The sequence below is a fragment of the Tinamus guttatus genome, unplaced genomic scaffold (assembly GCF_059628265.1).
Source record: "Tinamus guttatus ecotype Peru unplaced genomic scaffold, ASM5962826v1 Tinamus_guttatus_pri_ptg000288l, whole genome shotgun sequence".
Lineage (NCBI taxonomy): Eukaryota > Metazoa > Chordata > Aves > Tinamiformes > Tinamidae > Tinamus > Tinamus guttatus.
The window spans coordinates 1,273,569-1,290,426 of NW_028288822.1; the positions used below are offsets into that span (position 1 = coordinate 1,273,569).

The window sequence follows — 16,858 nt, forward strand, 5'->3', positions numbered from 1 at the left end:
CAGTATCATAGTAGTGTTTTAGAGTAATTGAAGATGAGACAATGATGAGCTTTTTTCCTCAGAGAGTCCAGCTTGCTTAATTTAATAATTTATTTAACTATTTTGTTGTGCTATAAATTTGTAACACTAGTATTGTAACACTATTCGTGTTTTCTTCAGAAGGTGTGGAAGAGCATTCTAATATTCTGAATGGCCCCTTCCATTTGTATCAAAATTAACTATATTACCTCTCATATTCAAAGCTGTTTTTTTTTAAGATGCATTTAAATAGTTGCCACTATAATGTATAAAAGTTGCTCCTTGTTATGAAATAATGATAAAAATGTCATGAGACAAAAATGAGGTCTGATGTGTCAGATTATTCTGTCTAGAGCATTTTTCTTTGTTAAACAGCACAAAAGTTATATAAATATTATGATATTCTCTATAGCATACAAACTTTAACCATGAAGCGAGCATTAGAATAGACTACCTTGGCAATAGTATTTAGATTACAGTCAGACTGAAAATTTTCTGGATGATTTCCAAACACAGAGGAGGTCAGTAACTCTGCCAAATAAAGTTGAAAACTCTGGAGTGTTTATTTTATTAAAAATATAACACTGAGATTTATATGTATGTTGTAGAGACAGTCCTGTGACGCAAAGGGTACCATTTGTAGAGTGCTGTTGACATCTAGTGACTTAAGTTATGCGAATGAGTTAACATAATCAGGGACAAAACTTTCTGAAACTATCTCAAAGATAGTTTAAGAATCTTATTAGTATAAAACCAAGTTGAGAACAGAATCCTGTTTTTGCAAAATTTTATAAGAGCATGCAAAGAAACTCGTAAATATAAAACATCTGCCCATGTTCTTGAGTGAGCATCTGTGAAGAGTGACTGAAAGTACTTCAGGAAGAACTCACCTGTCTAAAGAACTGTACATGAATTTTAAGGTCTTCACAACATCTTCAATCATGTTCCTCAACTGGGAAAGTGGCACACTAAGGAAAAAAATTTAAAAAGGCATATCTATGTTTATATATGTTTAATGCTATTATGACTTAACAGAGGTGCTTCTTGAAAGGCTGCATTCTTAACTAGTGATACACTGCAAGCAAAAAATACCTTATAGGACTTCATAAAAGATTTTCTTTGAGTGGCTTGCCCATGGTTACGGAGTAGTAAAGCTGAAAATAAAATGTCAGTTCTTGCCTCTTAGAACACATAGGTATGCAATATTATTGCAGCTATTCAGCAATACCTAATCTGGGCTTGATTTTATTAAACACTGAAAATTACCAATTCCTAGCCTACATATATTTTTGAGATCTAATAAGACTATAGGAATATATAAAAGAGATGAACGAAGTTAAACAGAAAAAGTAACAGAGAGAGTGTGATCACAGCTATAGAAAATAGTTATACTAAAAGGAGTACATAGTAAAGCCATCCCTTTCTCACTTTTTCATATAATAGTGCAGTTAGAGAATAGTATTTGGTAAAAATGGGAAATAAAATTAAAAGCAGGAAAAAAGCACTGTATCTAAAACTCACCATTCTTCAGGAAGACCGATTACAAGCAACTTGTCAGATTCCTTCCAGTAAACAACTTGAACCAGTTTTTCACATAAGAAAAGGGAGGAACTAGAAAAATTAAGCCATAAGTAGTTCTGTTAACACTATGAAGGTATAAGAGATGGCCAATATGTGTCATAATGATTCAAGTCTATTTCGTATATTAAGCCTTCGGCTCATTTAAAATAACATAGAATTGATCTAGGTAGTACATTAGTTGTTACAGAATTCAAAGAGCCTCCAAAATAAACTGCTAGAAATGCCAGGAGTATTTAGAAACTATTCAGGTACTATTGTGATGAGAGATTGAAACAGGAAGCAGACCTAACAGGGTCTAACACCCTAGAGCAAGTGTTTTCACGGACCACAAAACATCTAGCAAGTTACTACAAAAGCATTACTTTCCCTGCTTTTCCCATTCTTTTATGATCTCAGACAGGCTAAATAAGAATGTAAGACAGAACTGCTACAAAGTGAAAAAAGCATAACTTGATTACAAAGAAATAAATATCCCAATCCCCAAAAGTACAATACATGAGCAGATACAGTAATCCAAATGTACTCTTTTAATAAAAAAAGGAGAAAAAACAGGAGAGCTAGAAATTATTTCTTACATTTTTAAAGAGATGGGACAGTCCATAGAGACTAGCAGAAGTGTATTTGTATTTTTAGAACTCATCTGAAAAGGGGAAATTGAGAACCTTAACAGGAAAGGTAAAATTAAGCTCTCATGGATTTCTGAATTGTCTTTCTGAAAATACTGTATCAATGAACAGAATCTGAACATACTAAACTGGCTTTTTCGCCTTTTGAGGCAGTGCTCATTATTGCCAGCGCTGCTCACTGTGTCCTGCACCTGCGTCTCTACTCTTCATTCATGAGTTAGGATCCCACTTACGTTCCGTTTCCTTTGCACCAACCCTGGACTTGCCTGTGATGTACAAGGCCATGATGTGGGGATGACAGTCCTGCTCAAGACCCCCAAGAGACACCCCTGTTACTTCTGTACAGGATGGAGCATAAAACTGAAAAATGATACCCGCTGTCTCACTTCTACCTAGTTCATTAAATATTCAGTTATCTCTTGACATGTCTGCACCACCCCTGCCCTGTTGCCAAAAGCTGAGGAGTCATTTTTATCAGGCTTCTTACTAGAGTTCTGCTTCTATGGATACAACCATTTATCATGCGTTGCAAATACATTGTGAAGTAAAATGAATGTAAAAGTAACAGACACGCATGAATTTAACTGAATAGCATTTTACCTTATCCCCCCCACTTTTTTTTTTTTTTTTAATTTGAATGAAGCTACTGCAGATTTTCCAGTCAGCCAGTAGAGCTGTCTGCTGCATATCCAAGCTGAGCAGACCAACTCATGATGTTCGGGTTAAAACATTACTGCCTAACAGATACAATCACTGCTATTTTGTCTAGAAACACATGCACAAATTATTCGTGCTTTTCTCTATTTGGACACATTCAGAAAAGAATAAGTACATTTAATTTCAAAATGTTTTTACCTGATAATCTGGGAACCAGTAACACTTTCCAGGATGTCACACAGTGTGAGAAATATTCCTCTCACACTTTTCAGTTTCTGGGATGCTTCTGATAAGGGATACTGATAAAGAATTTCTTGCTGTGAGAAAAGTTGAAGTTGTTAGTTAAGAAAATATGTTGTTTTAAATATTAACAAATCTGATTCTAAGAGACTGCTAATATTTGCATGGTTATTTCAATATTAAAATTGCTATTTAAGGGCCACATTGTTGATCAAAAATACAGCTCTTATAACACCAATAAGTAAGAATATGAAAAGTATAATCTCCATACAGCCCTATCCAATCACTTTACAGGTATTGCATAAAATATAACTGAGGTATATACTCAGCAAGTGCATCCATCATTAACAATTTTATCATCAAAATTCTGACTGTAAATGTCAGAATAACCTGTAAAGACATGAGCTTCACTGCAAGTAACTGAAAAGACAAATATTTGAGACAAGTATTTTTCTGTCCAATCTTTTAAAATAATGTTGTTACATAAGCATTTTCCAAAAAAAATAGTAATTATTTCGGCAGCCTTAATTATAAAATAATAAGCAAGCAAATGATTTCCCATATTACTGCTTTCTGCAAATCATGATGGGCCAGAAATAATGTGTAATATTAAACATGTCTAACGTGAAGAGAACATGAAATTATCCTTCTACACAAACAAGGGCAACAATGAAGTCTCTGACTTTCCTATTTTATGTTACTAAGTACTGCCAAAATCTGTTAGAAAATTCTCTTTCATCAAAATTAAAAGATTGTAAAGTTCCATCACAGAGGGACCTGGCAACTATACAGAAGGACCTCTGCGCTCTCATCCAATTTAATTAGCTCTCTTTTTGAATCCTCATTAGTAACAAGGATTTTTTTTTCTCTCAAATCAATCCCTCAGCAGGAAAAATGCCATTTTCTAATTACAGCAAAGGGCTAGAAAGAAACATTTTTTTTTCCCCTCTCTATAAGCAGAAACCTTTATAGAAAGTTCGCTTGAGAAATATCTACACACTTTCCCAGGGAAAGGAAAAAACAACTGTAACAAAAGGTTGTCGCTGCACCAGCTCTGTATTAATAAGTTTGCATGGTTCAGCACATACCACCCCACAGGGAGATCAGCTGTCTTGAAAGCAAGTTCAGATGTGTCATTTTATCCAAAGAGTTCATAGGCAAAGGACAATGACATTAATAAATGAGAAGTAGCTATTATTTTTTAGAAGTGTGAAAAATAAACAAACAACTCCCTCTGCCCGTCCCCGCCCCGCAAAATAAAAAAACCCAAAACATGACCAGAGCTTTCAAGTGTCTGAACTAACAGCTTTTCAACCAATTCTCCCATTTTTTATTTCTATTTTACTCATTTCTCAGATAAGAAGCCTAAAAAAAAAACCCCAAAAAAACAAAAACAAAAAAAACACAAAAACCACACACCTTTTCTTTTCCCCTTACTGTAGTCTCAACAACAAAAGAAATGGCTGAAAAAAAATGTCGAAAGAGTGCTGACCAGCTAAAAACCATCTAGAGCCTTCATACACAGTGCACTGACAATAGGTGTTGTAAGCTGTATCTTGCACCAGTGGAAAAGAGACAAGGGACTGTGCCTGGATGAAAGACAACTATGAAAGATTGGTTCATAAATGAGCAAGGCAGGGAGAAGTGCTTCAGAAAGTACACAGCCAGTGCCTCCATGAACTAAGCTCTCCTAACAGCTACTCGGCATTATCTATTTTGTAAGTATACTAAACACGAGCTTATAGCATTATGTTGGAGAAACATGAACAGTATCTCTTAAAGCATGAGCACACTGAAAAAGACCCCAAGTCCATAAAGATGATGTACTGTATGTCAGTTCAAAAAAATGTATGTTATAATGCATACCATAAACTAAAACATAAAATAACAACAACAACAACAATAATAAATCAAACTTACTAAAACCATTATTATATGGGGAAAAAGATACCCCCAGCCTAAACTGTTTATTGAACTACTTGCCTCTGTGTTTCAATAGACAGAGCTTGATGTGCCTTAGAGTTTGATGTGCCTTAGAGTTCATTAACTGTATTTTTGGACGCCAAGGGCTCACAAGTGTGGGAATTAGTAACTCGCTGTAGTTGCCATTATCTGCAAAGATGTGACGTGCATACCATGCCTCCTTTGGATAGGGGCAAAGTAGCTTAGTAAAGGATCATCACATTTTTATTGTGCAAAATGGCATGGATGGAGAGCAACTTCTGTATTAATTTGAAGTTCTGCAGACTAAATCTGGAACAGTACTTCTGTGGGATAAATGTCTCTTACTGTTCACTGAATGAAATTAAAGACCACTGCTTCAAAGAGGAGGCCATTCTTTTGTTCAGGAATGTTATAAAGAGCTTAATGATGCCAGCAACTACCCCAGCTGTAGAGACTATCTGAGGCTGCATAACTGCCAAGATGTCTCAGGAAACAATTCGCCTGTGGAATGAAGGGAAAACAAGTACATTACAATCCCTCTTTTACCTCTGCTCCACATTCAGGGTTAATCCCGTTTCCTGGGAGAGAGTTGAGAAAAAAAAGGGGACAAGAAACCAGTGATCCATTTACTCTGAAGTGCAGAAACTGCCATTAGTCTAGCACTTACCCATTGGAGTGTCTCTTTACCTGGCAATAGGGGAGCCAGAGGCTCTGAAATCCATTTCAAAAATATATTTAATAAAGTTTATTTAAGTAACCAGAACAACCTTGCACTTAAGTCTACAGCAATTTTCATAGCTGTTCCATGCATCTGAAACAGAAGTCTTGGATGATTAACTTAGAATTGGAAAAAGAAAAAAAAACCCAGCTTTTTAATGTAAAAGTGAACTTTGATGAGACATCTTAGGTTGATTTAATTTACAGTTAAATGAGCTCTTATAATTTTTATGATAGGGAAATACAAAAGTGGGAAACTACTGTGATACTGTATGTTCTAGTGGAAGCAGTGTCAGGGTGAGAAAGAGAGCAGAGTGACCTTGCCCGGTTGTGAGACTATAAAAGACACTTGTATAAACTCATTTCTACCAAAGGGACCTCCTGTGAAAAAACACAAACAGTACTGGAAAGAACGGCAAACAAAAGCTTGCAGTATTTGTGTGTAGCTGTAATATATAATAAAATGTATATTACCCTAAAATATTAAGTTAAAAAGGCATAATTTATATTGCAAAGTCAAGTACTCTACAGTTATGAAATACCAGATTTATGGTTGCCTAAGAAGCCTCAATTACACCACTTTGATTTGTCCATCTTGGGCTTTGCACAAGACAGGCATCATTAAATACTATGTTTTTTTTGAAAGACAGTGTCATGCTCACATATGAACAAAAGGGCTGAATTACAGTTGCACAAGTAGGCATAAATATCTCATTTCCAGGCTTTCAAATGCTTGATTCTGCAAATCAGGCACAATTCTTTAATGCTATCATTATGCCATGTAATTTTCTAGGGTCCTCCTCCCAGTCTTATCACTAGAAGATAAAACTAAACTCCATTACATGCAGTTGTAATCCTTTTCCCTCCATTAATCATCATTAGCAGCATTAGCAGAGCAATACAGACTGCTCTCAGTTGAATAATATTATTATCAAGATAAGGATAACATCCCAGATAAGGGATGAGGCACTGACTGTATCTAATGATTAATCGGTGGGAGGGAAAGCAAAAAGTGCATCTTAGCCTGTCTTTGTGCTCCGCACTGCCTCACTCTTTTCCCAAAGAATGAAAAACTTTCTCCTTTCTCCTCTTGAAGGAGGATTTATAAAAGGTGGAAGAGTCTTTTTCCAAACGTGTGTTCCTGACGAGTCTATTTTGGCCACAAGTCATTTTCAAGTCAAGCAAGAGACGAAAAAGAGCCCTCCACACTGATGTCTTCTATAACATTCTGGGCAGAGTATTTGCAGCTATGGCTTCATCAACAAGATCTAGACAAACTCAGAATGGGTTGTACATATGCTGACATTCTTTTTTTGGCAGACTATGCACTACTCAAAATGATTTGCAAGATTTTTTTTTTAATCTAAAGGCATAGCGTTTGCTGTTGTTAGCAGTTACCTTTCATCTGCAGTTCCATTCACATACCTCATCCTTAGATGTGTCAGAATCCAGTTTCAGCGAGAGGAACATGACGATGTGGGGCACGCTCTGGGTTGCCTGCTCAAGGGCTGTGCTCTCTGCTCCCCACAGGAGCCGAACTAGGTTGTTCATGCTTGACTGGGCCTGCCTGTCCCTTTGCTGAGAGGTTCCTTTGGGCTCAAAAATCGATGTTTCCAAGGTAAGTTTCACCTATTAGAATGATGAATTATTGAGAAAATAACACTGTACTTAAATAATTTTGAATATTAGATGAAACAGATAAAAAGATAGTTTGAATCCTACAGGAGTCAATTTTCTTAAGTTCTCTGCCATGCTGACAGATTTTTATGTTTATGTTTGAGACATAAGCACTCAAAATTTCTGTCTCTTTTGAAGAAAAACAGTTATATGTTCAATCTTAGACAACTGTCCATTAATAAGGACAAAGCCAGGTGTTGCCTGGTTTATGAACCATGAGAGTAAGCATGTGACCTGGTAGGTTTTTATACTTGACTCTTAGGGTTTTGAAAATGAAAAGATATACTTATGGTCTGAGTGGGTTTGAACACAAAACCTATTATCACCATTTTGAAATATACACAATATTTGACTTACAAAATGTTAGCACTTCATGACTGTATATCCTCAAGCCTCTTTCATGAATATTTCTTTGCTATTTTGATTACGATAAGATTGAGAAGTACATTTGCACAGAAAAATTAATTTACATAAGACTGCAAAAGTCACTCTGTTAAAAAAAAAATCATTTAGTAACAATTCTTTATTCAACCCGCAAAAAAAAAAATCATTTTCCTGACTGTGTTTTTTCTTATTGTGAAGTCAGCAAATAAGAGTTTTGTCAACATAGTATTTATCATAGTATGTAAGAATTACATACTACCAGCAGGAAGTACAAATATTTGTTGCTTGCGTCACTTGGTGCACTGTGTCTTCAGAAGCATAATCATAGCACTACAGAGCTTTCTCTCTTAAAAGCATAACTTCTTTAATTTAGATGATTAAGCTTACTCAGTCAAAATGTTATGCAAGGTTTACTGTTCTTAATTTCCCAAATAAAGTAAAAACAGCTTTAGTTTTAGAATAAATATACATTCACTGGAATCACAAGCAACATAAAATCCAGGCTTGGTCTGGAAGTGTATTTTGCAGTTCACTTTACAAACTTGCCTTTTTATGAGCCACTAGCTTACAAAAATGATTTGTTTTAGCAGTGATGAAATTGAAGAATAAAATTTCTGTTGTGAATGAACAATTTATACTAAGCATGCACAAGCATAACAATTTATGCTAAGCATACACAAAGAATACTTAGGTCTTGACTGAGCATAAAATCGTCATTTCCAAGAATATAAGGTTTTATTTTCTTGGAAGATAGTTGAATTTTCGTCACTGCTCAAAGAGACTAAAAAATATAGGTATTTGAACTAACCAGACATACTCTCACTTCCCTCTTTCATATGTTTTTACTTAAGATTGTTTGTCTGCTTTAAAGTATCCTTAAAATGCCTGTTGACTGGGGAGTTATAAACGTAATGCATTACACAAAATCCTGATTCTCTTTAAGGCAGTGACAATTTAGGGGAATGGCTGGTGCAAGAAAAAAGGTTACATTTTCCCAGTGGCAATAAATTTGAAAAACCTGAGGAGAAACTTAAATATAGAGAGGTATTTGTATCTTCCTGATTGTCTCTGTGTATGTGTGTATATACATATATGATGGCAGGAGAACTGGCAAGACATAGTGGTGCTGGGTAACACCCAGTGCCTGCCACACTAGGTCAGAAAAGCTGCAATCATCAACTCCTCAGACTACAACCATTTATGCGACTGTCGGTCTTCTTCCCATCTCACTCTACTCCCTCCAACACTTCACATTAATCTTTTGCTCTCCTACTTTGGCTGCTATGAGCATTTTTCCCTTTTTTTTCTCCCCATTCTTTAGAATGACACTACATCCAGTCCTGCTCTCCTGCCACGTGCTACTGCTTTCTACTCTGACTGTAACTCTGAGCTCAGTCAGCCTTATTCATTTTTGATCCATTGCACTGCATATTACCAGCACTCAAGGAGCAGAAATATCGAGCTAAAAAGCAGCGCCTTCTTAAGACCCAGTAACGTGACTGTTCAGAGTTGTACAGATGCATTTTTCCTTCTCTGACATTCTGTGACTCAGTCCTGTTTCTTGTGTCACTCCATCTGCATATATTTCAGAGGATTTTTCCTCATACTCTGTTTAACTTCTTGCAGATTTCCTTAAGGCTCAATGGTTATTTCTTTTCTACTACATCTTGTCTCTGGACACTTACCACACTTAGGCTACAGATCCTACACTAATGACACACAGATGTACTTCTTGCTGGAATCTCTCTTTTAGTCTCCCAACTTTTTTATTTTTAAAAAAAAAGGCACCTCAGTCTGCCTTGTCTTTCAGACACATCCTTCTGGCCCTCTAGGCAAGAGCTCAAGCTATATTGGGCCCTCTGAATTTTCGCTCTCGTTCCACCCCCAGGCTCCCCTGCTGTCTCCTGCATCACTGTGGACGATGCCACATTGCTCACTTCTGAAGTCACTGTTCTGAGAAAGGTCTCTCTTCCCAATGGGACTTCCAGTCCCTTTCCAGATCTTCTCGCTCTCTCCAAGAGCACGATGGCTGGTGTTTCTTTATACTCCCATTCAAATTTTTACTTACTTCTTACCTTTAAAAACATTATTGTAGAAAAGACAATCTAGGCTAGAAACTGTCAAAATAGGACATGATCAAGAGACAACATTTCTTTTTATTTAGAGAAGAAATAAATAAGTCCTGAGCACTGCACAGGACCTCGTTAAATGTGTGATTACTGAAGAACCATTTTTAAAATACTGACTATGAAATCTTTGCCAACTTTGATTTCAGTTGTCTTTAAGAAAATCAGCCTGACACAGCAGAAATCAGAAAAGGAAATAAAATCATTACAAAATAAAGAACAGGAAAAATATTAGTATACTATGCTAAATACATAGTATGTGCGCATCCACAGTGCTTAGAGTAGTTTTCAAAAAAGATTTTAATCAAAATACAAGAAAGTGCAGATGAAGGTGACAAATAATAACAGGAAACTATGAGGTACATAGATGGGAATTTTTCAGTTTAGGAAAGAGATGACAAAAGTGGATCATGACAGAGCTCTCCAACAACATGCAGTAAGACATGGATAGTTAATTATTCCTCATAGCCCAGGAACCTGGGGGTGCTAAACACACTTGCTAGCTTTAAAACCAACAAAAATGAACACAGCACAAAACTCAGTTATGAAACTCATTGATATGTGACATTGTGGAAACAAAAGAAATTCTAAGAACAAGACTGAAAAAATAAAGAGAGAGAAGGTACAAACCTGTAAGTGATCCAGCAAGTCCCTAACTGCTGACTGCCAGAAGTTGGGAAAGTACGATGGAAAGGTCACTCTGCATTTGACTTGTTTCTTAATACTATTCCCTTAAACATTTGCCAGCTTAAGAAGTGGAATAAATTGCTGACGTACCTTTAATCTGACCCAGAAAGGCATGTTTTCTGTTTGTTTATCTGTAAGAAAGCTATCTGTTTAAGAATATGGCTTTTATTATAGGTAGAGCTGGTGGCATTGCCTGCCTGTTAAGATTGCCTGCCATTTCCTGTTATAAGTTGCTGTTTTCCATATGCTTATGATTTACCAAACTGCGAGTCAAAATTTCAGGCTGAAATTTCGGATTCTGGATGTCTGCCTCAGGCTGAAAACTTTTGGAAAGCTTCAACTAAGACGGTTCTGCAACTTTCAAATATTAGGTTAAAGAAAAATATATTCTTTTGTCCACATCCTTCCATTCTTAGTCTGCTTCCTCTATTTTGTGGGGCTAGGAGGCAATTCTGAAGTTTTCTTACTTATAAGACTGGTTTTTAAAGACAAGAATAGCCTGGCTGAATAGGAGAGCTGTAACATCAGTGCTGTTAGTCACAGGCAGCACAGAGAGTCATTTTAGTTCTATAACAGCAAGAACGATGATGATGATGATGTGCCTTTTTTCAACCTTAAATTGCAAAAACAAGTTGGGGGAAACCTACATGCAGTACTAGTTTCTATAACGCTTACCAACTTCCTTAGGAACTTCAGTTACAGAGTTCAGTAAAAACATCAATTACATTAGCTTTTCAATGTTTACAAAGTACCTGATTAACAGAGATCACAGCCAGAAAAAAGCCTATTTCTATTACCCCTGTGAGACTCAGATAGATTTCCATCTACACATTTTTAATAATTTCATGGGATCCATAGAAATAGTCAACTGTGCTGAGTTAACATAAAGAACTAAATTTATTTAAATCTATATGAATGCATGTCCTAATTTTTTTTCTAAACACTGCTTAGAAAAAAGTGGTGAGGTCTAATCTCATGATTATTCATATAAGCAAAACTAGAGAAACTGCAGTGAACAAAATGGCAGCAATCGCTATCAAATTAGGTAGCAACTGCTTTGATTCCAGAAATGTAAAAGCATAGAAACTGTAGAACATAGTGGTATTATACTAACTTAAGCACTGATTGAGGATATGCTTTGGCTTGTCAAAGTCAATGACTGCTATAGGATGCTGAAACAAGATGTCTAATGTTTTAGTCAGAATTTAGTTTATTTTACTAGGTGAAGTACAAGCATTGAAGTAGAATGGGAAAAATAAAAACACCACCTGATGTAGGATTTGGACTCATAATGCTTAGTAAATACACTGAACTAGTCCTTACATAAATGGAAGTTAGCTTACCTAAATTTAACTATGTAAAACAAAATTCTAGAAACATAATGTTATGATGAGAAGTGATATGCTATGTGTTGCCACTGAATGAAGCAAGGTAGTCTTCTTTCAAAATTATTTCCAGTGATTTTTAACACTTAATTAAGAAAAACAGTAACATAGCTTATTAATAAAGTAACTCATAACTGCATTATAATTGCTTGGACTGCCTTTTTTTTTTTCTCAATATATTTTGGAGTATAAGGTGAATGAAAATACATTAACTACTGTTTGTGTAACAAGCTATATTTTTTTAACTGAATCTCAGAAACAACAAATTCTGTTTCTGTAGCAGGAGGAACGCACTATTCTACACTGCAAAAACCCTGAACTAAATCTAAATTCTCCACTGCTCTATTTCAGTAATTACTTGTTTGGCTTGACTGAAACTGCACAGTAACCGAGGAAGAATTGCACTTTAATAAAAGGGTTTGGAAAGCCAATATGAGGAACAGTTATACATTTCAAGTAATTGCTGTCTACTTGACAAATTTACTGACAATGTAAATGTTAATGTTGCATTAAAAGTAGCTACTACAAAAAGGGCCGTATTGGATTTTATCAACAAGCAATACATATACTCTAATCTAGCTAGGATACAATTAAGTAAACTATATCATCTTTGCTGTTTTGATCATTCTGTATTTATTAATAGTTACAACAACTCCATATTTGGTCAAAGACAGGCAAGACAAGGCTTTTCTGCCATGGAGCTCTGCCAATACCTGACCACAACTCTGGTAGCTTAGTCAAGCTTCGTAGTGTCAGATATCTTGGAAAGCTTCCTAAACTGACAAGCTAGCACTCAGTCTTACTGCAGTTGCAGATGTAGTTCTGCAGGCACTTACACTAATTTGTAAGCAGAAGCATGTTTATCAAAACTTTAAATTTCCATTTTTTAAAAAGCACCTGGATGGTAAAACTTTTTTTGGTATTAGTACCTCACGTGTTGTGCCTTTAGAATGTTCTGCTTCCAGATGTGCTAGAGAAACTTAATAATTTTACAGAAAATGTTTTTAAGTAAAGGCTGGGTAAAATACTGAATGATTTGTCAAATTTCTATCATATATTCTACCCAAAGAAAAACTACCTGCGGGTTACAGACATACTGTAATATATTTTCTAATTTTAATCTGCTTGCAACTTCTACCTTGTCTCTTGGGGGATGAATTTAAGCAAAAGAACTTAAAATACTTAAGTTTACACTACTAACACACTCAGTAATTAACATGCTTCCCTTTTAATTATACATTTCTAAGTTTGATAACTCCAAAAATATGTGCTATTTTTATTTTTTGAATTGTTCCCACTTTCTTAAGTATGACTGATTAAAGGTACAAACAGTAATTCTTTGCAAGTTAAAGGAATAAGATGAGCAGATAGCTACCACAGAGGAACTAACTATTGTAGAAGTGTAGCTACTTACCCCAACAAAAACTATAATAGGGAATAGAATTGTTTTTTAATAAATTTGATATATTTTTAACATAAACAGGCTTAAGGTGAAATTTCAAATTATAATAACCTATAAGAAGATTAAAGATACCATAACCTATCAAAATAATACATTAAAACAATAAATCAAACCAGTATGTTCACAGTGAAAATTTCTTCAAAAGAAAAACAAACACTGAACTGTGAGAAATCATTGTTGAAGCAGTCGAAATAGCAGATTATGGAAGACAATCAACTGCCTCCTCCAGCTGAAGGAAGGCTCTTCTGCAGAAAAAGATTTTTATGTGCTAATACATTTAACTAAACAGTTAATTTAACTTGAGAAATAAACTATGGCTTGAAGTATTTGTTCCCCAGGAATCACCTGACAAAATTATTTTTCAACTGGAAGAAAGGAGGAATATAGTGGGTTTGCATGGATTTTTCAACTGGAAGAGAGGAGGAATATAGTGGGTTTGAGTGGAAAAAAGCATTCTTCATCAAGTCAGTAATTTTTTTTAATATCATATTTTTGCATTTCCAAAGTATGTGAAAATAGCACTTTCCTCATTATTTATCCATTCTACCTCAGTACTACTCTCCAGTTCACATTTTTAAGCTAGACACCAACATTTTGTTTCATACATTCTGTTGTCAAATCAGACATCCCCATCCTTGTTCCTCACAGCGAGGAAGGCAGAAAAATATTGCATACCTTTTCCTTTGTTTGCTGAGATCACAGTGTTCAAAATAGTAACTCTCAAAGCAACGTTTTAGTCAACTTCTCATGTAATTATAATTGCTCTAAGTAAAAGTTTGTGTGGCTCTTTAGAGGAGTTACTTCTCTGTATTCAACAAGAAAAAAATAGTCTTGATGTAAATGATAACAAAAGTGTTTTCTGGCAACAAAACGAAATCTGTACCACTCTCTATGTACCACTTCTCATACAGAAACACAAACAACTAGAATCCTGCAAATTTAGAATGCTCTCTGACACCCACACTGCGCAAAAAAAAATGTCAGGTGTTGGTCTAACCTCCATGCATGCTGACTCTTGTACAATTTCCCACCTGCTTTCTGACTTGGGCTGATGACAGAAAGAATATACAACAGCTGAACTGTGTCCTAGATCCCTCAGGGGACATTGGTTTCTCATTTGCACCTACCTACTCATTTTCACAAAATTTACCAGAATTGACATTTTTACTCTTTTTCAAATATGACAGTAGTCAACCCTCATTTTCAAAAATTAGATAGAGAAGTTTCAAGTAAAGACCACCTAAGATTTGTTTTCTAAGGAAAGTAGGACAGAAACAGAATATTCATTTTTTTTACAGAAGGCATTTGGAATAAGTTTTCAACTACTTTACCTGCATAGGACCTGGAATGCAAGACAAAACCCTTTCTATGTTTTCAGAATTCACATCAACGTCATTTACAGCAACTAGAACATCTCCTGGAAGAAAAAGAGACAAAAGCATAAGTGAGAGGGTATCACACAGGCAATAAAAAAACAGTCTTTCCTTTTAAAAATGAATATCAAAAGGTCTTAAATGACTTTTCATTACATTCAAGTAGATGGTGTCTATATGCAACATTAGAAACATCTAACAAGTCTGTGACCTCAGAGCTTTTAAACCCTTACTGCCATTTTTGTGATATTTTACCAAGATAATGGTCAAAGCCTCTCCTCTGCTGTCCAGGCTTGCATCACTCTTGTAAAAAGCCTCAATTCATCCAGTCAAGTAGGCTCAAAACTTATTTCTTCTTCCTCCCAAACCACATCTGCTCACGCTCCAATTCTCCACTGGTACCTCTATTGATATAAACAACTGCTGCTTCCATAAGTTCTTCAAAATTCACTCATCTTGGACTCCATTTTCAATTCCAGCCCATTAGCTCCACCGGAGATTTCTAGTGTTACCTCAGTCTATGGAAAACTCCTGCCCAAACAGGCAATGAAATCCCTTAGCTACTGTCTTTGAACCAGTCCTGGTACTTGTCAGATGCTTTAATAACTCATCTCAGATCACTAAACTGCTCCCCCTCCCCTGCCCCCAAAAAACCAACCAACCAAAAAAACACGTTAGTTCTCTTGGTCCCTGGAGTTAGCAAAAGGGAAGCAGAGGGACTGTGCAGGGTAGTAACTAATAGTTTGGCTGATGATTTTGGGAAATCTCACTATTGTCTAACTCCTGTTTTGTCACAGCTACCTCATTTCACCCCTACTCATCCTCTGTCTCTCGAGGCACATAAGCACTGAGGGCTCTCTCCTCTTTTCCATGCCCTGCCTACTTCTGTGGCTCCTTAGTCAGCCCTCTTAGTGCTTTTTTTCTGCCAATTCCTCCTGTCTAGTGTCATTTTGTGTTTCCTAAAACTGATTCTTTTCCCATTACTGGATATATAAATATGAAACAGGATCCCAGAGAAAATCTTTAACTGTAAATGGAAAAGGTTTAAAAAATTAAAGGCAGTTGTGAAAGCAACCAGAAGTGAATTACAGCCTACAAACTTAAAAACCACATTCTAGTTAAAAGTGGAAAAAAAAAGAACTGGAATTTCTATCTCAAGCAAAGGAAAGTATTCTAGAGAAGTATCTCAATTAATAGTTAGATGATAATCTCTGCCCCCTCTCCCTCAAAAGTGCAGTAGGTTTAAGCACAGAATATGTAAGAAAGAAAAACACAAGGAGGGGGATCAATAAAGAAAATTGAGATGTTAGAAAGCATAAACCAAAACAACAACAACAAAAAACCCAAAAGATGTAACTGCTTACACGTAGTAAAGGAATAAAAAGTGAAAATAGAATATTTTGGCCATACATATACAAAAAGGGAGAGGAAAAAAAAAGAAAAAAGAAAAAGCTTTAATAGCTGCTTTCATAGCTGGTAAGAGCAGTAAGAAGAAGATGGGGACTAAAGTTACCTCAGGTGTGTGAATGGGAGAATAAATCAGCCAGAAGATTTGATTACTTAAACTGGTAATACGTCACATTTGAGGTGAGTTTTTAGGTTGCACCTAAATTAGAACTGAGGCTGCCTCTCAAATGAAAGTTTCTCTCTGTTTCTCTGATGCCATAGCCCTGAGTTAGAAGCAGTTTTCAGTATAAAAGAAACTCTGTATCACAGAGGAAGAAACTAGTAACTATTGTAACTACTACTGTAATAACAGAGAAGTAAGGAAATTCAATGGTATATTCAGCACAAAGCAGTCAAGTCGTATGAAATGTGAAAAAGACAAATGCAATCCCTGAATGCATTCGGTTCTTTTCATAGAATCACAGAATGCTGAAGGTTGGAAGGGACCTCTAGAGCTCATCTAGTCCAACCCCCCTGCACACGCAGGGTCACCTAGAGCACGTGGCACAGGACTGCGTCCAAGCGGGTTTGAAGA

General features: G+C 35.9%; 1 protein-coding gene across 1 annotated transcript in view; it reads right to left on the reverse strand.

Moving 5' to 3' along the window:
* Positions 1-16,858, reverse strand: part of INTU (inturned planar cell polarity protein) — a 48,924-nt gene that overhangs the window by 14,076 nt on the left and 17,990 nt on the right. Inside the window, exons 4-8 of the mRNA XM_088527699.1 lie at positions 14,836-14,921; positions 7,209-7,412; positions 3,081-3,199; positions 1,540-1,629; positions 909-986 (exon numbers count right to left, since the gene is read on the reverse strand). Coding sequence (XP_088383825.1) covers positions 909-986; positions 1,540-1,629; positions 3,081-3,199; positions 7,209-7,412; positions 14,836-14,921 — 577 coding nt within the window. The remainder of the gene's footprint in view (positions 1-908; positions 987-1,539; positions 1,630-3,080; positions 3,200-7,208; positions 7,413-14,835; positions 14,922-16,858) is intronic.